Below are 24,105 nucleotides of genomic sequence, written 5' to 3'. Positions count from 1 at the left end.
GACCAACTGAGACTGTTCCTTGCCCTGTTACAAAGCAAGAGGTCAGCCTGATGCTTTCTTTTTTCTCCGTAGCATCATCCTTTTATTTCTTCCTGTCAAGATCACAAAGATAAATTTTGTTTTGTGTTCATTGATATATATTAATCTTTATTATGCATACTCCACTAGTACCAAATTGGATTTTCTACCTACCCTTCATATAATTACTTCAGTATAAAACAGTGACAAGAGTGCTTTATTTGGACTGAGGACCTGGGTTCAAATCCTGGCTATGCCATGTACTACTTGTATAATCTTAGAAAAGTGACTTCCTGTCTGTAAGCTTCCACTTCCTAATCTATAAAGATTGGACTAAATGATCTCTTTCAGCCCTAAATCTCTGATCCTGTGTTTGATTGATATGAAGTGAAATGGTCTTACTTTAGAAATGTTATAAAAACAAAATTTCACATTAAGCTTATATGTCACACCTTTTTCAAATCTCTCAACAGAATATAGAAACTGTTACTGTTGTTTTAAGAAGACAAGATGCTAAGAGGGATATGGCTGTCATTCTGTGAGGGGTTTCTCCCTTTGGAGCCAGGGAGACTATGTGGGTTTATCTTTAATCTGTGAAGAGCTATGAAATAAACTATGGAGAAGACAGAAAGAAGGTGAGGAAAAATTTGTTTCTTATTAGAGCTATCACAACTGATATTTTATGAAGAAACATTATAAAGGGAATTATATGAAGAATGAGAATGGAGAAAGATTGAGAAAATTTGAGAACATTGTTTTCTGATCACTTCTGGAAGGAGATTTGGAGCTATTGTAACTTTTATCTTACAAAGAGCATTCTTTTGAAAAGACATTATTTGTTATCATGAGTGAACTAAATGGTATGGGAATGTGTTCTCAGAACTGAAGGGATGTCATCTACAGTTACAGTGAGCATTTAAGGCTGAGATCTTCCTCACAGATAACAGAAGTAATTACCTATCTTTATTTTATTATTGATTACATTAGTAACACATTGGTTCAGTCAGTAACCTCAATTGATTCTAGAAGATTAAGGGATTTAACATAGAGAGAGGTATGAGTAATTACTGTTGGAAGAAGTTTCTTTAGTTTATTGAATAAAAATATTTAATGAACTGGGATGGGGTCTCTGAGCTAAATTTATCATTGAAAAATTGTTTAAAATTGTATTTATTAATGAGGAGATATACAAACTTCCCCCTGGGTTACCCTGGAGCTCAGGATAACAAGATATGGGGTCGAGTTGAATAGCAGGCTGACAGATGACCTATCAGTGAGGTTGGCAACCAGTTTAATCCTGTTACATATATACAAGTATGTTCATAAACTCTTGTTACACATTTCAGGCACACACACATGTATGTGTATACATATGTTTGTACATGTACACGTATGGATATATGCGCAAGCTTATATATTTATAGGTATTACATCCACATATTCCACCCTGATTACTGCACAGATTCCTTGTTTCTTCAGGCTGAAGAAGTTTTTTCATCCTCGGGTCAATCCTGGCTCTCCTTCATTAGGGTAGGAGGGGCTGATCAGAAAGTAGGAGGTTGGCAAGCCTTGTTTCCTGGAGATAAAATAAAATCTGCAAGGCTGATTAAAACCCTGAAGAAGAATTAATTCAAAAAGGATAATAAAACACCTCTCTCTCTCAGGCTTGCCGGAAAATTAGCTAGTCAGTATGCATGGTTTGAGCACGAAGAGAGTAGCTGTTGATTTACAAGGAATGTCTCTGTTAAGTCACCAAAAACTCTCCTCTGCTAATGTCAAGCTGGGCCTGATCAGATCTGAGACTGAGACTGGGGTCGAGTTTGCCCATCTTTATTTCAAAACAGAAGGGGATTCCTCCTTTCACTAGTTATCAATGACCACCAACAACAGAGGCCACAATACTTCCTCTTGCTAGTAGCAGGATGAAATAGGGAGAGCCGGAACTGGAAAGGTTTTGGGAGAATTTCAGGGTAGATCATAAAACACCACTGAATTCATAGAGTATGGTCCATTAGATTTATTATTAAAAATGTCAAGGAACATCTGCTTTCCCTTCTCCGTTCTTGCTCTGCTCCTCCGCCCCCAGCACATTAGAGACCGTCTCAGAATAAATTACAGCCCCTCTCAGGGACTGATGATTCCAAGCCTCAGCTTCGCCTTCTTTCTCCTCCTGCTGCCTCTCCTCGGGCCATGCCCCTGCTTCTTCGCACTGACACTTTCTGAGCAAAGATGCAGAAAACAAGAGGAAAAAGGCAAACGAGTCCCTTTGGCAGCTTGTCAGTAAAAGGTCTGGTGATGGTAGAGGCCAGAACTCTTCATTAAAATAAGTTTTTTGCTTTTTCCAGAAGGTTCTCGGGATATTCCAATTGCCCATCTTAACCGACGTCTCCTTTCCTATGGATGATCAAGTGCGACTCATGACCCTGTCATCTGAAAATGAACTGCGTGATATCAAAAGAAGGCAGGAGTCTGTCAGCAGCTAAAGCGATGTGTTTGGCATCAGTGTTAGGAGGCCAACTCAGTGCCTTCAGCCATGCTTGGGAACATCACTGTTAACAATGAATGTCTTCTAGCTGTTTGAAGGGGAGTTTGTGTAAGATAACCCTCGTTTGGTTCCAGCACGGTACAGGAGTGGTCTCTAGAGACTAACCAGTGGAGGGAATCATTTTTTGCTCGTGAATGGGGCTGGTCGTTTTTTTTTTTTTTTTAATGAATCCACTCTTGAATGAATGAATGAACAAAAACACATTTATTCAGTGTTTACTATGTTCTGAGCACTAGGGAGATACAAATAGAAAAGCAAGATAGTACTTAATTTGAAGGAGTTTGAGGATGGATACATATATGTGTGTGTGTGTGTGTGTGTGTGTATGTGTATATATATATATGTATATATATATATATATACATACACACATATATACAAACATACATACATATATAGGAGGGCTTAGTAGCAGGGCAGACTGCAAGGTCCAGGGGTCTTTTGAGTGTACTGGGTAGTAAAAGGGCAATGTCTGGGGGTCTGGAGGGTATCATAGCAGGGCAGATGGTAAAGTCCAGTGGACTGCATAGCAGTAGAGTAGAGGATAAGGCTTGGTGGTCCTCCATTTTATAGGAAGGATTGAAGTTGCTGCTTATCCAAGTGATGTGGGAGTGCTGGAGGGCCCCTGCTGATGACTACTGAAGAGTGAGCTGAACAGATGAGATCTTGGCCAAGAAGGCTGAGGTGGAGGAGAAAGGAGAGAAGGAGGGCACTAATGGGAAAATATAACTTTGATTTAAAAGTGATTTTTTTTTTGAAAAGTGATGTCATGTCCAAAGACATTCTATTCTGTCAGAGCTTGGGATAGAGGTCAGAAATACTTTCCCAAGTGTATCTGGGAGAAGAATTGAGAAGCAGGTTTAAATCCTGGGAAGAAGAGTAATGATGAGCAGCCTACAACATGCTGAATGGTTCTCCTACCTATCTAACTGCTCTGTCTCTCTGTCTCTGACTTTCTGTCTCTATTTTTGTATGGTTGCCTACCTGTCTGAATGGCTGTTTGTCTGTGTCTCTTTTGCTTTCTTTCCTGTCTCTTCTCTCTAGGAGTAGGAAACACAGCAGTGCCTACACTTCTCTGCAGGCAGAGGTGAATAGGAAGTTACTCATCTGGCAGGTGGGGGAGAAACTAAAAACATTTTCTTTTCTTTTTTTCCCTTTTTCTCTTTCTCTTCTAAAAGTTGGGAAGTCTAAGTGAGTTCAGGTTGAGTCAGGTGTTGCTATGCTTAGGACAGGTGTAGATTGTTAATCACTATCATCTCCTTTTCAGGAATAATTGCATGTCTTACACTTGTAGGATTATTGTTAAGAATTCTATTTTCAATATTTAGAAGCCACTTTTGATCAATCTGCATGCTTGACTTTGCACAGCTCTGCCTCACTTAAATCCAATTCACTTGCAAGTCAAGACATCACCCTTCTGATGTCATTGCTCTTCGAGAGCAGACACTTTGAGAATGAAGGACGAACAACAACAATATTTGTACAGAGTGGGAAATTCCCCCAATAGTAAATGTGCTTCATGTTCTTCTTGGTTCCTCTCTCAAATAAAATTGTTTGAGCCTTCAGGGTCTCTCATGGCCAAAGCCTAGAAGATACTTAGTATACTGACTCCCAACATGTCTGGAGTACAAGCAGACATAACACCATCCAAAAATCCTGGGCTTGATTCCTGATTCTAGCATTTACCAGCTATGGGCAAGTCTGAGTTTACTCATTTGTAAAATGAAGGAGCTGGATTTGATGACCTCTGAGATCCATTCCTGGCCAAAATCATAGAATCATTGTACCATGAATTTAGAGCTAAAAAGAACCTTAATGAGAGCATCTAGTACAAATGCCTCATTTTAAAAGAAACAGACCCAGAAAGAACTCTTATGCCTAAAGCTTATCAACAGGGCCCATCCCTGCGCAATACCTGCTAACTAGGTATGATTTATGTTCCCCATGAGATTTGCTTCTAATTCAAATATTTTCTTTTTTTTTTCAATTCATCAACAATCTATTACCCCCCACCCAAGTCTCAGTTTATTCTACTTTATAATACACATCTTTTTGTGATACAAGATTCCAAAGTAAGGACTTCAGAATAAAACTTTGGCAATGAAAAAAAAAAAGAAGAAAATAATTCAAATACATTTTCAAGCAATTTTGGCTTTAGTAGTAGGCAAATAGTAGAAGCTCTTCAAAGATTAGGACAAAACCTCTTAAAAATGGCATTCTGGAATTTCTACTCACCTCTAAAGTCAATCATACACCTGAATAGCCTCTAGGGCGCCATTTTCCTTTACATGAGGCATACCCTTGACCCAGGGCCTTCTCTTGCCCATCTATATCCTGACTCTCATGTTGCCATAATAGTGGACCAGCTACTGAAGCCTCTGCTCCATTCCTCTTTTCCCATCTACATTTAGGGGAGCTCACAGGTTGGGGCTGGAAGGGCCCTATGGGCACTCAAGGCTTTAGATCATTTTTAGTCCTATATCTGCTCCATTTACGTCAGCTCCATAATGGGTTATGGCAGCTTTTGTGGGCTGGTCTAGGAATCTAACCATTTACAAAATTGTTTTTATGGGAAAATGCCTTATGACTTCTGATTTACAAATGAACTTTTGGAACATAGCCCGTTCAAAATGGGGGATTGCCTGTAATAGACTCAGAGACATTCCATGTGGAGGGCAAAGGGTACATCCAGGTATATGCAGTTGCAGATTATTGGTGAGAAGAGCTTTTTTGTTTTTGCTCTGCAAACAAGAACGGAAAATAAAATTTTTTTTATCCATTAATACACAAGATAATAGTGTGGGACACATGTATAAAAGGATTAAGGGAAAAGGAGATGTCATTTTTATATTTATTCTGCCTAGTTCAAATAATAAAACATTGATGAGCATTGCCTTGAAGTTGCATTTTTTTATTTATTCACTTATTTTACTGATTGGAATAAAAGAATGAAAAAGCATTTATTAAGTGTTTACTATGTATAAGAATTCTGATAAGCACTGAAACACAAAAACAAAATTAAGTTTCTGATTATTTTCAAATAAAGGGACTTACAGTCAGGGAGGAGTATTTTGATTTGCAAAGTTACTAGGTTGATGAATGGAGCCATAGGGGAGGAGACTGGCCCATTCTTTCCAGGAGTAATAGCAGTATTGATTTGATTATGGCTCCAGAACTGCTAAGAGGTATATGAAGATGAAAGGATTAAGTTCTCAGGGAGGGAGGAAGGAAATTTATTAAGCTCCTACTAAATGCCAGGCACTTGCTAAGCACTATATAAGTATTATCACAATTATACATCTTTATGTAACTTCTAATAGCCCTGAGAGGTAGGTGCTGTTATCTCCATTTTACAGTTGAGGAAACTGAGGCAAACAGGTTAAATGACTTGCCCAGGACCACACAACTAGTAAGTCTTTGAAGTCACATTTGAACTCAGGTCTTTCCTACTCCAGGCTCAGTATTCTATCCACAACACCATCTAGCTTCCTCTATGATAAATTATTCACCAAAACTCCTATAATTAGCATGGCTTTTCCATAGCCAAACTACTTAAAAATTTTCTTTCTCTCAATTTATTTTTCTTTAATAGCTATAATTAATGTTGACATTTTCTCCTGATACTATGTACTTTTTTATATCTACTTTGTACTTAAGAATGTAAGCTTCTTCAAGACAGGGACTGTTTCATTTTGGTCTTTTTAATGCCCAGAGCCTGGCACACAGTAGGTATACAATAAATGCTTGTGGCATTTATTTGAATAATTCCACCTCCTTCTAGTCATCTGCTGCATGGACACCCCAGGGAGACCTCCACACTAGGCTCTTCTCTTCTCACTGGTGATCTCCTCCCTGAGACCACTATTTTGGGAAGGATCTCAGCCATGTTTCACCTCCCTCTTGACTTGTCTGTCAAATCCCACCTCCTTCTCCTCCCCTGTTACCCTGGGAAAACTTTGCTCTGGGGCCCTCTTCCCCTCCTTGGTATCTTCCTCAGTGGGCACTCTCCCAATTTCTAGCTCCCCTTCATGTGTTTCTCTATCTTCCTTTCCTTCTCCCTCTCCCTCCCTCCTCATAACAACTTTGGAAAATAGATAGTTAACATGTGTATTGTGGGTTGTTTTTTTTTTTTAAAGTGACTCTTGACTCCCAATTCCAAGAGTCTTAAGGAAGAGGTCTATGGGTTAAAGGTGTTAGGTTACAAGATGGGAAATGGATAGGACACAATCCAAGCATCCTATTTTGCCTTCTGACCCAGGTCCCCAGAGTGTGCTAAAAGAATTAAAAACAGGTTTATTTAAACTTAAGGCCACGTATAATAGCAAATAGACAGCTGACTTTAGCGTCTCCAAGATCTGGGTTTAAGTCAGCTTTGGGGACATATTGGCTCTCAGGGCCCCAGGTGACTTTCTTAGACTCTGAGTTTCAAACCTGCTTTTAGTAGAGGAAATTTTCTCACTAGGAACACTACTCTGCTGAAATCATAGGCCCTGACTAATAGGTAGGTAGGTAGATAGACATCTATTATCTCTATTTATAAACATAGATCTGTGTGTGTGTGTGTGTGTGTGGTATATCTTAGGGGCATCCTTAGGTCTAATATGATTTGGGGTGCAAAGATAAGGTTTTGCTTCTTCTCAAATTCTCCTCCCAAGTCCACCTGCTCAATATTTCCCAGAATTTCTTTAACTGGGGGATAAAGTTTTTCCTGTTATAATTAGAGAAAAGGGACTTAAAATATAATTACGTAAGAGGGTTAATAGATCAGTATGGATGAGCTTTAGTCAAAGCATAAAAGATATAAGATCCTCTCCTGTGTTGTTAGGAGGGAGTTAAAAAGCACCAGGAGTCTAAACGTCTTAGGTAGGAAGAATGGGATGTTATCTAGGGGAAAAAGGGAGGCTAGTGATCTAGAAGACAAACCGATAAAATCACAGTTTTGGCCTCCTGGGCCCTATTTATCTCTATCGGTCAACAAACAGAAGCTGTATGTAAAGATATGTCACATCCTGCTGAGTAGGTCATGTCCTACACGGGCTGGCTTAGCGGGAATTGTGGCTAGAACTGGAAAGGGACAGTAAATGAGAACATCATTGACCTCAGAGGTCCCCTCCCACTTTAAATCTATGAGCCTATGAACCCATAAAGTGGAGAAGTCATGAGGAATTGTCTTGGAAAAGAGGTAAACATATATAAAGTGAGCTTCTTCGGGTTGAATCAAGGAATAAATTCCTTCAATCTCTGTGCTATTTCCCATCAGACTTGGAGATTTATTGCCACAGGTCAAAAGTATTTTTGTGTGCCCACTGATTCTCACATTATCGAGTGACTCTTAATTGGTTAGAATGACGTTGAACATGGTCAGTTCCATCAGCATAAATTTCTGCATGATTTCATAGTTGATTGTAATATTTTGGGACCCTTCCTTTCCCTCTCTAATTGAATTTTGTTTCCTTATGCAAATCCCCTTTAAAATAGTGCCATCAGACCAGAGGTTTAGTGACTCAACTGCATACAGTTCATATATTGTTTTCTTAGGGGAAAGACAGGAGGTGGCATGTGTAAGGTGGGTCAAACTACCGCTACCACCTTGAGCATCAGCTCCACCTGGACTCCAGTGGAGATAACCCAGGACCTGGAGTCCAAGAGCTTGGGTATTAGTGTCATCCCTCCACACCACTGGTTCTGCAACCAGCATGGCTCCCACAGCCATTATCTAGGAGAACCAACCTAGTGGAGAAAAAGCCCACTATGCCCACTATCAAACCCAGCTGCCAATCAATTGCTGTCAACATGTAGATAAACCCTAGAATCTTGGGAATCACAATGCCCTTCAGGCCACTAACACTGTTACCAGCTTGGGCCTCTCAGCCATCTTCCAGGGGAGCCATCATTTTGGAAACACGACCCGACAAAGGACTCTGCAGGAACTTGTCCAGCCTTCAATTTCTCTTCTGATCTTAGTCTCACATGTCCAACTGACTCATGGACATCTTGAACTGACACCTTAAACTCAATTACATCCAAAACTGAACTCATTCTCACTCTCTCTTAGACCTCCACCCAATCTGTTGACAAACCCTGTCAATTCTACCTTCTTAACATCTTTTGTATACACCTTCCTTCTCTCTTCTGACATTGTCCTCCTCAGAAGTAGGCCTTTATCACCTCACACCTGGACTGTTACAACACCTGCTGGTTAGTCTCCCTGCCTCATCTCTCCCCTCAGGTAAACTGATCTTACTAAAAGCACAGGTCTAAGCAGGGGACTACTGACTAGGGAACTCCCCTAGTCAATAAACTCCAGTGACTCTCTCTTGCCTCTAGGACAAAATATAACATCCTCGATTTGGCATTCAAAGTCCTTCACAACCTAGTCTTGCTCCTACCTATCCAGTCTTCTTACATCTTATTCACCGTCTGTGATGCAAGGACACTGGCCTCCTGGCTATTCTTTTCACAAGACACTCCATCTCTAACTGTATATTTTCACTGGCTGTCCTCCATGTCTGAAATTCTCTACCTCCTCAATTCCCCAGTTTCCTGTAAGTCTCAGCAAAAATACTCTCTTCTGCAAGACACCATTCCTAGGCCTTAACTTTGGTTCCTTCTGAGATTACATCTAATCCATTCTATCTTTATCATGTTTGCACATGGTTGTTTGCATTTTATTTCCTCCCATTAGATTGTGAATTCCTTGTGGGGAGGGACTGTCTCCTGCCTTTCTTTGTATCCGCAGTGCTTAGCACAATGCCTGATACATGATAGTAAATGTTTTTGATTGGCACATAGTAGGCACTTAATAAATGCTTGTCAACTACTGAAGAAAAAGGGAAATGGTGCTCTCGCAGAGGATGACTTCATCACGAGTAGGTCTTATCAGATTAACCTTATTTTCTTTTTGGACAACTAAACTAGTTGGTCAGGGGAATGCCAAAGATACAGTGTACATAGGGGGTGGATGGGACTCTGATAATGGACAATAAAAAGAAGGCAGAACTACTTGATTCTTACTTTGTATTTTATTTATGCTAAGGGGAATGACTTGTGGACTAGAAAGGGCAAAATGAAAATGGATAAGGAGATAATGCTCAATATAAGTAAAAAAAAAATATTAAGAAAGCACCTAGCTACCCTTGATGAATTTACATTCCCTGGTTTCCAGACTGTACGCTTGGGTTTGAAAGAACTGGCAGGCAGACAGATGAAAAATGTCACTGATATTTGAAAAGATGGTGGAGAATGGGAAAGTTTCCACAGCACTGAGGAAGAGCAGATGCCCTGGTTTTCAGATGACAGAACAAAATAGGGAGCTGGGCTGGAAAACGTTTCCAAACCCTTCTATAAAAGGGCCTCCAAAACAGAGGCTTCTCAAGCTCAGTGATGACCAGAGCCATCCCTTCAGGTTTCACCAAGGCATGGAAACCTCTGCAAACAGTCGCACAATCTCTTCACTATGGAAGCTACCTGGTAGGTAACAGGACTTGCAAATTGGCAGGGGGCTGCCTACCATTCATAGGCTACCTAGTTAATCATCCCTTTAAGGTTTAAACAGTTACAGCCTTTCCTCTTTATGTCCCGCCTAGGGCCTGTCCTCCTCAGCTGAGTAACTTAAGTTACAGCCAGCAAGCTAATTTAAGTCTGAGAGAGTTCACTCAAATGCTGATTGGTTTGTCCCTGGGGTTTTGCCCCCTATAATTACTGCAGCTGTTGATCCCAAACTCTTGTTATCTGTGAATTCTTCTTAACCCTTTGAAAAAAGAGCTCTGTGTAGCTTTGAGAGCTTAGATCATGGTCAATTGTCTATAAAGGCAAAAATCTTCTCCTGTTTCTCCTTTTAGTTGCCAACCCTATTCATCTGTCCCCTTCCCAGCTGTCTACACACTACCATGCCGTCTGTTCTTTAGCCACCATTCTTATCTCCTCTCACCTGCACCCTGGACTCCACTTTTGTCTTCCAGTCCTGATAGTTGAGCTTGCTTCAGTCCAGGCCACTTTCTGACTTTGTCTTCACTGTGTCTCTGTGTATGTAGGTCCTATCCTCTTGTCTTGGTGCCAGTAACATTTTGATGAACTCCAGTTCTGGGTTGCGCATCCCTCAACCATCTGTCTTCTCCTTTCCTACTTGCAAGTTGCTGTTGTGATTGGGTTCAATACAAATTTATGCTATTGTAGAAACCTATGGGTTATGGCTGTGTTATGCAGTGAACGGTCAGTAGTACTTCTGGTGTTCTTGTGTATATACACGCTACTATGCTCACGTGGGTTTGCTCCTGGTTCATTTCCTTACTAATTTCACTGGTTTATTGGCTGTGCAGTGGGTATGTGCTGAAACACTCTCATCAACTGTCAACATTACAAAAACTCTCTAATTATATTAACACCTAGCCTAGAATAACAGTGAAAAATCTCTCCCCATTGGCTTATTTCTCTCTAGGCTTAGATAGAATCAATAATGGGTCATGTAATTTATGCCAAACGACAAAGAAACATAAACATTTTAAACAAGGTATGGGCTTCAATAGGGCTCACAGCCAAAGGCACCACCTGTACTTTGGGAAAGCAAGGGAACCGAGCTGCAGACTGAAATTCTTCTCACCAACTGCCACCAAGTGCCAACTGCTGTCAAACTTGGTCTCCACTTCTGTCACACACTTGTCTGTCTAGGCCTTCATCTGCTTGTGTATTATCTTGTCTCTTTTATCTGAGTCCCCTAAACTTGGGTAAAGGTCTTCCTCCAAAAACATGAAATCCGCAGAGCAAGCTGATCTCTCTCTCTAGAACCTGTCAACAGATCAGCTCCCCTCAGAATGTAGCTTAGGATTCTTATTTCCTCAGAATATCCATTAACTGTCTTACTGTCTTTTGGATTCTCTCTCTTCCAAGAAAGAGGGATCCCCTTAAAAATTCTAGGATCTCCCTAAAATTGGCATCCAGTCTCTGGCAAGCACCCAGGTCTTGGCAAACCAAGGCTACGTTATTTAAACTGAACTGGACCTTCACTACTGTACAACTCTTTTTCTCCCTAACAGACTCTACCGCACTCTCCAAGGTGACTTCCAAACCTCTCCTCTCTTAAGAGATTTTCTATTTTCCCTTTTCCCCTTTCCCTATCAACAGAGGTGATTACCTTCTATTTTACTGAAGCCACACGTCCCAAGCTCCCTCTTCTCACGCCACACATTCAACCCTCTCTGCATCATCCTCCATTCTTTTTTTTTTTTCAGTCTCAGTCTCCTGGCAAAGGCCAATCCCTGCACTTGTGCACTTAATCCCATAAAAAATCAATAAGCATTTATTAAGCACCTACCTTGTGCTAGGCACTGGGGTTACAAATGATGAACCAATTTCCACTCTTAACCTTCTAATTGGAGCTTACATCCTCACACCCTGCCCTGTCTAGGCTCCTCTGAAAGCTCATTTCTCTAAATTATTCCCCCTTTCTCCTAGCTTCAGTTTCTCTTTCCACGCCACCTATAAACATGATCAGGTCTCCCCATACTTTAAAAACCTTCACTTCCATTTCTCAAGTGACAATTTAAGCCCTCTTTTCACACATTCCTAAATAGGGTCATCTACATTTTGTTGTTTAGTTGTTTTCAGCCGTGTTCAAAATTCTGTGACCCCCTTTGAGATTTTCATGACAAAGATCCTGGATTGGTTTGCCATTCCTTCTCCAATTCATTTTACAGATGAGAAATTGTCCAGGGTCACACAGCTAGTCAAGTGCCTGGGGCTGGATTTGAACTCTGGTCTTCCTGACTCCAGGACTGGCACTCTATTCACTTTGCCACCTAGCTGCCCTCTCTATCTACCTGTCTACACTGGTCCCCTTTATTTCCTCACTTCCCACGCCTCGATGTTTTGTAATCTGGCTACTAATACCATTAGTAGACAAGTGCTCTCTTCAAGGTTATTAAAAATCTTTTTTGCTGTTGAGTCTATTGGCCGTATCTCAAGTTCATTATACTTGACGTCCCTATGGCTTTTGCCACTGAGAACTCCCCCTTCCTCCTCGACTTCCACGACACTGACTTGACCACTCCTCATTTCCCATTTGCTGGGCCATTATCTACGTCTCATCCACTAAGTGTAGGTGTACGCTATGGCTCTGTCTTGTGCTCTCTTTTCTTTTTGCCCTCCCTGGGGATCTATCTAACCAACTACAATGAGTTTAATTATCATCTCTATGCAAAAGTATCATCCAAGTCTACATACCTTGCCACATATAAAACCACCTGCCAATTCTACTTCTCTACCTGAATGTGCCATAGGCAGGCCAAACTCAATATATTCAAACAGAACCCATTCCCACCCCTTCCCCACTGCCTCCAAACTCACCCACTATTTCTGTCAAGGTACAACCACCCAAGTTCACAACTCAAGTCACCCTCAATTTTTCACTTTCCCCTCATCCAATCAGCTTCCAAGTCTTGCTGATTCTAATGCCAAAACAACTTTCATCCTTCCCTTTCTCACCACTCACATGGACACCATTCCAATTCAGTCTGTCATCACCTCACCTGGACTATTTCAATAGTCACCTAATAATAGCCACCCTTCCTCCAATCTCTCTTCTCCAATCCATCTTCCCACCTAGTTGCCAAAACAGTCTTGTTCAAGCCACAGCTCATGCAGTTTGCCCTTATGAAAAAATACAAACTCCTTTCTTTGGCATTCAAACCCGTTCACAGCCTGGCGTCAGCCTTTCTGTCTACTTGTTTCTCACGTTTCGTTTCCCCTTCCCCAGACTTTGCACAGGCTGACCCCCCTGTGCCTAGAACTCTTTCCCTCTTCACCGCTGCCTCTTGGAATTCCTAGCTCCTTTCCCAAGGTTCTTAGGTGGAAGAGGGATCAGAGTATTTGTTCTGTTTGACCCCGGATGGTGGAAATGGGAGCAGCGGGGTGTGCAATGGGGAAAACGCAGAGAGGTGAACATAGGCGTGGGGTCAGGAAGAACTCCTCGTTTGATGAGAGACGTAGAATGGGCTACCAGAAGAAGCAGCCGACTCTTCAATGGAGGTTTTTAAGCAGAGGCTGCCCTCTTACAGAGTGTGCTAGGGCGGCTTCCTTTTCCACACCCTGCAGAGGTCCCATCTACCTTTCCAATTCTATGATTCTGCAAAGGCTCCATCCAAGCATCACCTCTTACACCAGACCTTTCTTGATACCCCTCCCCTAGTTATTAGCATTCTGTTCTCCCACCCCAGAGGATGCTTCATCCACATTTTGTCTTTATTCATCTGGGCACAGCTTGTTTCAACCCTATCAGAATGTGAGCTTCTGGGGGGCACCCCTTGTATCTCTAGTGTGTAGTAGGTTCTTAATACATATTTGTTGAATTGCACTCTTAAGACTCAAGGGTTTTAAATTTTATAAGAGCTCCCAATGGGAGACCAACGTGGTGTTACATGGAGGATAGGATGTTCTATCTGAGACTAGACACCTAGTCTAGATGAACAATCTTGATACGACGACAAGAGGGCTGTGATGTAGACACACCCTGGAAGACACATACCTTGTGAGGTTAGCTAAACACCAGTATAAAAAACAAAACAAAACAAAACAAAAAAAACCAACTGGCCAGTCTTGAGTCACTAGCCAGTTAAGAGTGAACTATAATCCTAACACCTATTTATTTGCTTATGATGCTTATAATCACCAGGAAAATTTCATCTAGCAATGATGGGTTATTTGAGAATGGCTAACACCACCATGATAATACTCATCTGAAAATACTTTACCAGGTGCTATGTTTAATTCTGCCCCATTCCCTCTCCCATAAACAATCTGTGCTAATAATGACATCAGTCTGTGGATGTCCATCATTTCCATGACTGAGGAAGCAGCTCCTCTTATAAAGATGGAAACAAAAATACCATTTCAGCAGGAGTCAGAAAAAAGACCACGTGCTTGTGGAAGTTGGAGAGATAGTGGCAAGAAATCATTAAGAATGCCCCCACTGTACCAACACATAAGAAACGGGACACTAAAGGAAGTGAGCTCAGGAGACAAATGTGCCGACTTGTTAGAACTGCTTCTCTAGGACAAAGTCTGTAAAAATCAAGTTTGGAAAAAGGGTGGGATCATTGAAAAGGCTGTTGGAAGCTGATTTTGGTCCTTGTTGGCAGCATCTAATCTGGAAGCCCTCCCCATACCCCAAACCAGGAAGGTGGCCTCAAGCCAAACAATGGAGCTAGAGAGAAGCAGGGACCGGCTGAAGGAGTCATCTTCCCCTTCACAGATCTGGCAGTGGTGGCATATGATGGCTTGAGAATCCCTCCACCCTCTGCCCAGGGCCTTTGGCTTCTATCCTCACTCTGGGGAGTATCCCTTCTGCATTTTGCTGCTTTCATTCCCTCCAAGGAATTCTCCAGAATTCAAAAGAAGCGGCTAAGGAAGCAGTCTGGAGGGCACCTCTTCTGCCATTATTTTGGTTTGTCCAAGGTACAGGAGTATGTCCCACCAGTATGCCCCTCATGGTTCAGACACCATATATTGAGCTACTTGTGTCAGCATGCGTGCTAAGAGTGCTAACAGAGAGAGGTCAAAAAGGAGCTGGGAGAGTGTATCAGAGAAATGTCTATGGAAATGGCTTCACAGGGGACCAGCCCTATTTGAAGTGGCTCTTCATTTAGGAAACGGGGTCCAAGAGGAAGGGGAGCCCTACTTGGCTCATTGTCCTGCAGAGAATCCATCAGAGTAGAGCAGAGTTTCTACCACTAGCTCCCCACCCCCACCCTGGGTCCTGTCAAAAACACTTGTTGTTTCCATACTTCACCTGATGCCCTGATGGGACAGGAATCTGGAGTGTGAGAGTGAGCGTGTGTGTGTGTGTGTGTGTGTGTGTGTGTGTCCACGCAAGCGCACGCACGCATACAAACACAGTGGAGGCTTTCAACAAGCCAGACTTGAGGTGCTAGGGCTGGGATGGCTAAAGGCCACGTCTTTTTCTATACTGTGTCAGTCTTGTTGCATGCCATATATAAATAATGAACAAACTGCCATAAGCTCTTATACCATCACCAAGACTTCTGTTCAGTAAAAGAAAATCTCATTACTCACATTATAGTGATCTCTAAGTGACACTAACCAGGCACAGGTATCTCAAACAAATCTGCCTAGTTAGTGTACAATCAGGAAATGTGGGTGTGAAACAATACACACAAAACATAAAAAAAAATTTATTCCTATCAAGTTACAAGGGCCTATGGCGGATGAAGTTATAGACTCCCATCTGTCAAAAAAGAAAAGAGTAATAACGCTGCAAAAGAGATGGAATTTTTCTGTAATTTGAGAGAAGCCAATGTCCCCAAATGACTTTGTATACACTGTTAGATACACTGTTCTATTTTCAATTGAAACTTTTTTTAGGCTTCTACTGGCTTACTCTGATAATGACAATAAAAATGTGGATTTCTGATCTTTATGGATACTTTTAAATTTGCTTGTACTCTCAGTCAAAAAGTATATATCCTTGCAGTTTTTGCTAATAAAAAAAATTCTAGCCAGGAAGTTAAACCAATTTTAGGGCTCCTACCAGTATGTAATAATAAAAAAAAAAGAGTAAACCTGACATCAATTCACAATAAATTTATTTTACATAAAGGAAGAAGCTTGCCGTTAGTGAAAAATTCAGTAGAAAACAGATCTCCTGCTTTCGATCTAGTTTACTCAAAAGTAGAATCCCCCTGTTAGTGAAAACTTCAGTAGAAACAGAGAATCCTGTAAGAAAACATCCTTGGCACGAAGTAAAAAGCTCTTAACACCAAATCTGAAGCAATGAAAAATCTACCATGCAACATTATTGGCAGAAAAGCCTAGTTCTGATGGCTGGTAGTTTCTGAGTCTCTTTAAGACATTAACATGGAAGACGCTTGAACCTGCTTTACACAGTTAATCATTTATAAATATTGCCATAACTGGAAGTCTGGATAGGAGCCTCCACTTAGTTGAGTAGTTCTAAGTAAGTAATTGGTACTTTGCCCTTTTGATTTCCCCTTTCACCCATCAGCCAGTCTGAATCCATACCAACGATACTGTATACTGTGATCACCTAAAGAAAAAAAAAAGTTCATAGTTATTCATTTTATTAATAAAATATAACAGTGATCACAATTGCTCTTGTGAATCATGTCCTATACAAAAAATAAGAAACACTTCTCCAAAACCTACCTCCAACTAGCTCAAACTCATTTTTTCAAGGGATTAAACAATATTACCAAATCTTGTCAAACGATGCAATGTCTCATAGGGCTACTTTTCCGAACACAGACCAAGCACCATCTTACCAACTTTCTGACATCTTATTCTGTTATACAAGATTTTAAGTCAAGAAAAGACAGACAATAATATAAACCATCAGAAATCTATGGAGTCATGTCTGTCCCCAAGGGAACGTCCTATGGTGGTGACCTTAGGACCTTCATACATCAGTAGTTAGTATTCCTTACCTCATCTGCGAGAAGTGATAATTCACTACTGTTTGCAGCATCATAATCATAGAGAACCCTGGCTTTCCTGCTTCCGCTGGATTCCTTCAAGTCACTGAGGATGGGAGAGACAATTGTGCTACTTGTTGAAGGCAACATAGAGGAGGTTACTGGGGCTGATGAGGCAGCGGAGGCAACGCTGGACATGGAAGATGTGGGAGCCTGATTGTTGTTAGATATGAAGGCAGATGGAAAGCTGTTGAAAACAAAAGGGCCAAGGAATTATTTCTCTATTTCTTACTTTATTTAAAAAATTAATATATAAATTAGTTGCAAAATTGTTCACATTTCGGCTCACAACAATGAGTTTCTTTTCAGTTAAAATAAGGGACTCAAATTCTCCTCAGAGCAGATAATCACACTTGCAGGACGACTGCTAAACTCTGAAGGAAAGAATTTTCTCTGAGAAACCAGGCAATGAATGTTTTAACAAGTTTCAGTTGTGAAACAGTCAGCAGCATCGGGCCACCACTTGGTGGCACTATTCACTTTCTTATCAGCTTCCGTTTTGGGAAAAAAGTTAACGAAAAGACCCACCGTGTCACATCCCCGAGCTCCCATTTACTTCTAAGTCCGCAGAACAATGACGCTGGATAAAGTTCATAAAGCTCCAGGGAGAAATAACTACAAGTGTGTTACAAAAGCTTTCTCTTAAAGATCTCTGGAACAAAATACTGCTTTTTACAAAATGTTTATTCTGTATGAAAGAATTTTCCAGAAAAGTAGAAATTCACATTTGACCTTAAAAATGTTATGTGAAGTGGGAAAGGGGCAGGCAGAGAATGGAGCATTTATTTAAATAATAATGAAAGAGAAAAATTCCCAGAATTCCCCCTTTAAAAATTCAGATACAGAAAATGAAAATTCTTGTCATGGACAGATGGGCACCATTATAATCAGTATTAATTAGTTACCTTTACCTTATAAAAATCCATATTTCAATTTCAATGGTATTATATAAAAGTGGGTTTCTGATTTTACATTCCAGAATTACACACCCCATTGTTCGGTCATTTTTCAACTGTGCCTGATCCTTCATGACCCCAAATGGGGTTTTCCTGGCAAAGATACTGGAGTGGTTTGCCATTTCCTTCTCCAGCCTATTTTACAGATGAGGAAACGGAGGCATACAGGGTTTGTCAGAGACCAGATTTGAACTCAGGAACATGAGTATTACTGACTCCAGACCTGGTGGTATATCTACTGCACCACCAAGCTGTTCCACATTTTCCATACCCAATAATATTAGATAGTAATTATGTAGAGCTTTAAGGTTTGCAAAATGCTCTGCAATTATTATTTCATCTGATCCTCACAACAACCTTTTGATGTAGGTGCTATTATTACCCTCATTTTACAGATGAGGAAACTGAGGCTGAACGGTTAAGGGATTTGCCCAGGATCACACAGATAGGAAGTGTCTAAGGCTCAATACTCAGTTCTTCTAGACTACAAGTCCAGCACTTTCTCCACTGTGCCATCTAGCTGCTACCCAATCTATCACTTCTAACATCTCTTACGTAAGCCCACCACCCTTGGGCAGGCAGGTCCTTTACCACCTCATGGCTGGTCACCCTGCCACCAGTCTCTCCCCTCAGCTGTAAAAGTAGGCTTCCTGCAGGGTAGCTCTGACCATATTCAATAAACTCTCGTGGTTCCCATTACCTCTAGGAGCAAATACAAAATCCTGTCTTTGCCTTTTTAAAATTTTTACAACTTGGCCGCTTCCTACTCCCAATAATGGAGTTTGGAGCTTGGCCGCTCCACATGCTCCACAATCCAGTGACACCAGTCTCCTTGCTGTTCCTCAAACAAAACACTTTATGTGCCAGCTCTGGGCATTTTCAGTGGCTGCTGTCTCCTATGCCCAGAATTCTTCCCCTCCCTCCTCACTATTGCCTGCTGGCATCCCTGGCTCCTTCGAGTCTCTACTAAAATTCTAAACTCTGTAAGAAGCCTTTCCTGAACCCCCTTTAATGCTAGTGCTTTTCCTCTGAGATGACTTTCCATCCTGTCCTATCTTGGGAGTATATAGTTGTTTGCATGTTGTCTCTGAGGAATGTTTTTGCCCTTTTTTATATGCTTATTACTTAGTATAGTACCCAGCACAGGGTACTAGCTTAATAAAAGGCTGAAGACTTGACAAGCAAAATTTTGCAAAAAGGAATTCTCACTAACCTACTGCTCTGGGAAATGTCCTGGGGCTATGCTCCCAGCTTTCTTCCAAACACTGCAAGAGAATCTGGACTAGTGAGCTACCTCTACAAAGCAAAGTTTAATAGAATTTATATTTACTCAAGAACAATGTTAATAAATACTTTAATATAATGCTATTCTTAACACAGCTGTCCAAATGACAATTTTCTCTATTACTTTCATTTCAATTTCATGCAGTTTCATCTATGCCTCCTAATATTTAGAGAAAAAATAAGGAAGTATTCTTCAAAGTCATTAAAGCTGTGTGCTGAATGAACATTATTAGATTCATGAAAAAAATTAAAGACAAATCAGGATTTCTGATTTATAGAATAGCTGCTAATCATATCATATCATATTAAAGAGAAATTAAGTTCAAATCTGGCCTCAGACACTTACTAGCTGTGAGACTTTGGGAAAGTCACTTAACCCTGTTTGCCTCAGTTTCCTTATCTATAAAATGAGCTGGAGAAGGAAATGGCAAACCACTCCAGTATCTTTGCCAAGAAAACCCGCAATGGGGTCACGAAGTGTGAAACTACTGAACAGCAACATAGCCTATGTTCACTCTAACCTAACTTTTTTCAATTAGGATGAAACAGACATTCGGACATAATGAGCCAAGAAAGCCTGGTCTTCATTCCCTCAACACCCCCTCCCCCCCCAAAAAGAGGGAAAAAACAGTCTATACAACCCAATTTAAATTTTATTAAATACTTTGGTTCAGAACATTGAAAAAGAAAGATCATTTGGTAGAAAAGGGGGTGGGGGTGGGGAAGGTTGCTCCAAAAATACAACTCTCTTTGTTTCAAAAGGGAAGTTAAAATAAAAAGCAAATGCTTCTGTTAGGTGGTTATGATCAAAACAAACACTACAACTACCAAATTTAGGTTCCACCCTTCAAAAGGTCAATAGTGTTTTTGAAGTATCTCTATCCCACAAAACCCTAATGTGCATTTCTTCAGTGATAATTCAGTGTTCCTCCCAAAAGATCAGAAGGAGGAAGGAAAGCTCTTATTTCTCTCAGCTCTGTGTTCTTGTCTCAGGCATACAGCACCTATCTGCTTCTATGCCTGACTGTCCTACTATTTGGTGTTTCAGTTTCACCTGACAGAAGTCTTGAAAAGGTAGGGTAGTCTTATGGAAAATTAAGAAGAAAAAAGATGGGTTTTTTTCCTATTTGAAATTTATGCCCAAATATTCCATTTTAAAATTAGTATAACTTCTTATATTACTACGCAAATGCCAACTAGGATTCATACAACATAGATTTGTTAAGATTATTGATGTAATATTTTAGAATCCAATTTGTTGTTCAAGAATTAAATATATCATATTTTAAATTCAAATGCCTCAGTTAACTTTATACCCTTCTTGGTGCTATTATTAAAATAGAGGCCTTGAATAGAAATAAATGCAGGTTTGGAAGAGAAATAAATGAGGTACCTAAAACCACCCTTTTGCTGGTAACCTGTTTTCCGAGTATAAAAATACCCTTTAGCCCCTCAACCAGAGGACAGGAGGTGAAGACTAGTAGAATGATTCTCGACTAGGACAAATCTTTTGAACTTTAACTCTAATTTCTGATCCCGTTCTCTTAATACCAGATTATTCTAGTGGCTCCATCCAAACTGATGGAACCAGGTCTGTCTCCTCTCCTCTAAGCAGAACAGAGCAAACCCTCCACAGAGACTCTTGTCCTTTGTCTCCAGAAGGCCTTTCTAGACAGCCTCAGACTTCCCAGAGCTCAGCAAAGTTGGTAAGTCAGGCTGATTCCTTACCAGGTTCCCTGGCCCTGCCCTGCTTCATATGTGCATGACCCTCTCCCCCTGTAGACACATGCAGATGGCAGATTCAGGATGACTGATGATGACAAGTTCCCAGCCAGTTCAGTGGGATGGCTGCTGAACACTGCCTGTGTGATTCTAGGCAGTAGCTTAACCTCTCTGAGCCAGACCTTATCCGCAGAACAGGGATAATGCCTGCAGCACTGATCTCTCAAATGAGAACACGTAAAGAAAATATCTTGCAAAACTCCAAGTACAATATAAATTGCAGCTGTTATGATTCTCTTAGAACCCAGGATGCTTTTACAGATCACTCAGATGTTTTAAGGTCTAATGTGGAAGGAAAAATACCTCCAGGAGACAGGTAATTGTACATTTCAACTGGATTCCAAGAAAGAAGTTGTTATGAAACATGGGTTGGGAGGCAGCATATACAGTGGAAAGAAAGCGGACTTTGTAAGACTGTGGACTAGGTTCAAACTCTGGCTTTGCTGCTTCCTTGCTTGACCTTGAACTAGTCTCTTGCCCTCTCTGGGCCTCTGTTTCCTGATCTACAAAATGAGGTGGTAGGAGCTCCACGAGCACTAAATCTTTGACCCTGTGATGTCCTTCAGATACGACTGATCCTTCACCTAACTGGTCTACTTGGGCAAATGACTCTCTTCTTTGGATCTCAATTTCTTCATGGAAACAAGGTAATTGGACGGGGCTGGATTGATTTTATGAGACCCCAGTTATTTCCTTTTTTTTTCCCCACAGTTCCTTTTGACACAGCACAGAGAATGTCCTCCCTCAACAGGGCTCTTACCTACATACATAATGAATGTTCAGATGCCTAAATGTTTGCAAACAGTATCAAGTACTTTAGTGTATGGAGGGAACAGTGAGAACCAAATTACCATTCTTTTTTTTTCTTGTTTGTTTTTTGCTTTTTGGTGAAGCAATCAGGGTTAAGTGACTTGCCCAGGGTCACACAGCTAGTAAGTGTTCCAATTACCATTCTTAAAAATAAACTGATACTAAATGTTACAGAAACCTTAACATCTCTCATCTTCATTCCTGTGATCACTTCACAGGGAAAGTCTCGCTCCTGGCTGATCCACAGCTCCAGCTCAGAAAAGACACTCATTCCTCGCCTACCTCCCAAGTTGTTTCTGCAGGTCCAGCATGTACTGGTAGCACTGAGCATAGTAAGTCATCTGGGCTTCCACAAAGTCATTCAGGCAGCGAAGATGGTGGGCCTAGGAAAGAAAGCGAAATAGCAGGACCAAGGGCTGATGAAGAATGATAAAAATCCACAATTAACTTAGGATGCCACTGCACTACTGAAGGGAGGTAATAAAGGCTGTTTCACTAACATAATCATGTCACAGTATGTGCATATGGAGGGGGCCATGAAAATAAATAAGAGAAGTGGGCCTGAAAATCTGCATTGCCTTACTGGACAAAGTGAGTCAAGGAGAAAGTTGTATTTTCCCCACTTATCATGACAAATTCCACACAATTTATGCCCCTGTTCCCACCTCCTGGTAGCACTTTTAATATTTTCATCCCTTTGGAATATACCATCTATACTTTGCTTGAGTGTTCAATAGCCAAAATGATTTTGAATACTCACATGTGTACTGCTGATCCCTTCCAGAAGGAGTCTGGTAATCTCTGCTTGACGGTCAAATTCACTCTGAATTATTCTTAATTCCTGTTCACACTTAAGACAAAAAAAAAATACATACATATGTGTATAGATATGTATATACACATGCATACATGCACACACACATATATTTAGAATTCACTGAAAAGAAAAAATGTATTAATTCAGCATTTAGGCTAGTCCTTTAATTATTTTTTCTAAAAATGCTTTTCCTTGACAAATAGCTAATTTTAAGTCTTAACATATCACTTATCTACAAGGGAATTCACTGATGCTTGACTAGCATATGTATGAGGGGAAATGCCATACAAAGGAAAGGTAAATGTGCACAAAATACTAGGGAAAAACGCAAGAGAAGAACATAAGACATTTTAAACAATATTTAGGACTAATTATTTCAGTATCACAACTATTTTCTTTTTCCATTTCATGAGGTTTGCTTGAAATATACATATATGTATTTACACACACACACATTTATATAATTAAATTCTAAATATTACTTTCAAAATGTCCTACTTGTTTTTGCTTCCTTTTGAGCTTCATTCTGTTCTCTTCTGTGCATTTAAAAAATGTTACAATGGCCCTTTTATTGGCGTCACTATCGATAACCCCTGACATCTCCTTCCTCCCCCCAAAAAAACTAAGGGAAAAAAATCTTTGCAACAAATAAGCATTGTCAAGCAAAACAATCAACAATTTTCCAAAGAAGCTGTTCCTTTCCAAGTTACCAGTGACATGTAAAAATATCAAATCTGACGATGATCTTTTCTTAGTCTAGGCTTCCTCTTTCTCTTTGGTTCTAGTCCTCAGTTACCAAATGCTGATCAAACACCTTCACCTGGATGTCCCAAAGGCATCTCAAACCCCAAGACAAAACTCTTCACCCTCCCCTTCCCCATTCGTAACCTGTTTCTGCTGAGGCATTCCCATTCTTCTAGGCACTCAGGGTCACCTTTGCCCTCACTTCCAGTATCACCAGGTACCAAGTGATGTCAGTTCTATCTTTTTTCTATACTCACACAGCCACTATTTTAGTTCAGGCCTTCACTTTTCTCTCACCTAGACTGCTGAAATAGCCTCCTAATGGGCCTGTCTCCCATATCTTTCCTCTCTGATCCATCTTTCACATAGCTGATGAACACAGACTAACAATAACATGACTCTGATCAAAAATCTCCAGTGGCCCCTGATTATTTGGTATTTAAAGTCTTTTACAATCATGCTCTTGTCAAGTTTTCCAGGCTCATTTCACATTATTTCCCCTGATACATTTTATGCTCCAGCCAAACTGGCCTAGCTGCTGTGCCCCAAATTTGGGGTTCCTATTCTCACTCCAATGACTTTGCAGTGGGTTTCTTCATGTCTGGAATGTACTGCCTTCCTCATCCATACGTCTTAAAAACTCTAGCT

The 24,105-nt window shown here is 40.7% G+C and overlaps 1 protein-coding gene across 1 annotated transcript in view; it reads right to left on the bottom strand.

Moving 5' to 3' along the window:
- Positions 1–16,141: 16,141 nt before the first annotated feature.
- Positions 16,142–24,105, bottom strand: part of LOC114030761 (endophilin-B1-like) — a 46,345-nt gene continuing 38,381 nt past the window's right edge. Inside the window, exons 11-14 of the mRNA XM_027845639.1 lie at positions 22,657–22,746; positions 22,179–22,279; positions 17,017–17,251; positions 16,142–16,619 (exon numbers count right to left, since the gene is read on the bottom strand). Of these exons, the coding sequence (XP_027701440.1) occupies positions 16,512–16,619; positions 17,017–17,251; positions 22,179–22,279; positions 22,657–22,746 (534 nt within the window). The 3' untranslated portion in view covers positions 16,142–16,511. The remainder of the gene's footprint in view (positions 16,620–17,016; positions 17,252–22,178; positions 22,280–22,656; positions 22,747–24,105) is intronic.

The sequence above is a fragment of the Vombatus ursinus genome, unplaced genomic scaffold, assembly GCF_900497805.2.
Source record: "Vombatus ursinus unplaced genomic scaffold, bare-nosed wombat genome assembly UNPS02005264.1, whole genome shotgun sequence".
NCBI classification, from domain to species: Eukaryota; Metazoa; Chordata; class Mammalia; order Diprotodontia; family Vombatidae; genus Vombatus; species Vombatus ursinus.
This window is presented reverse-complemented; position numbering and strand designations above follow the sequence as displayed.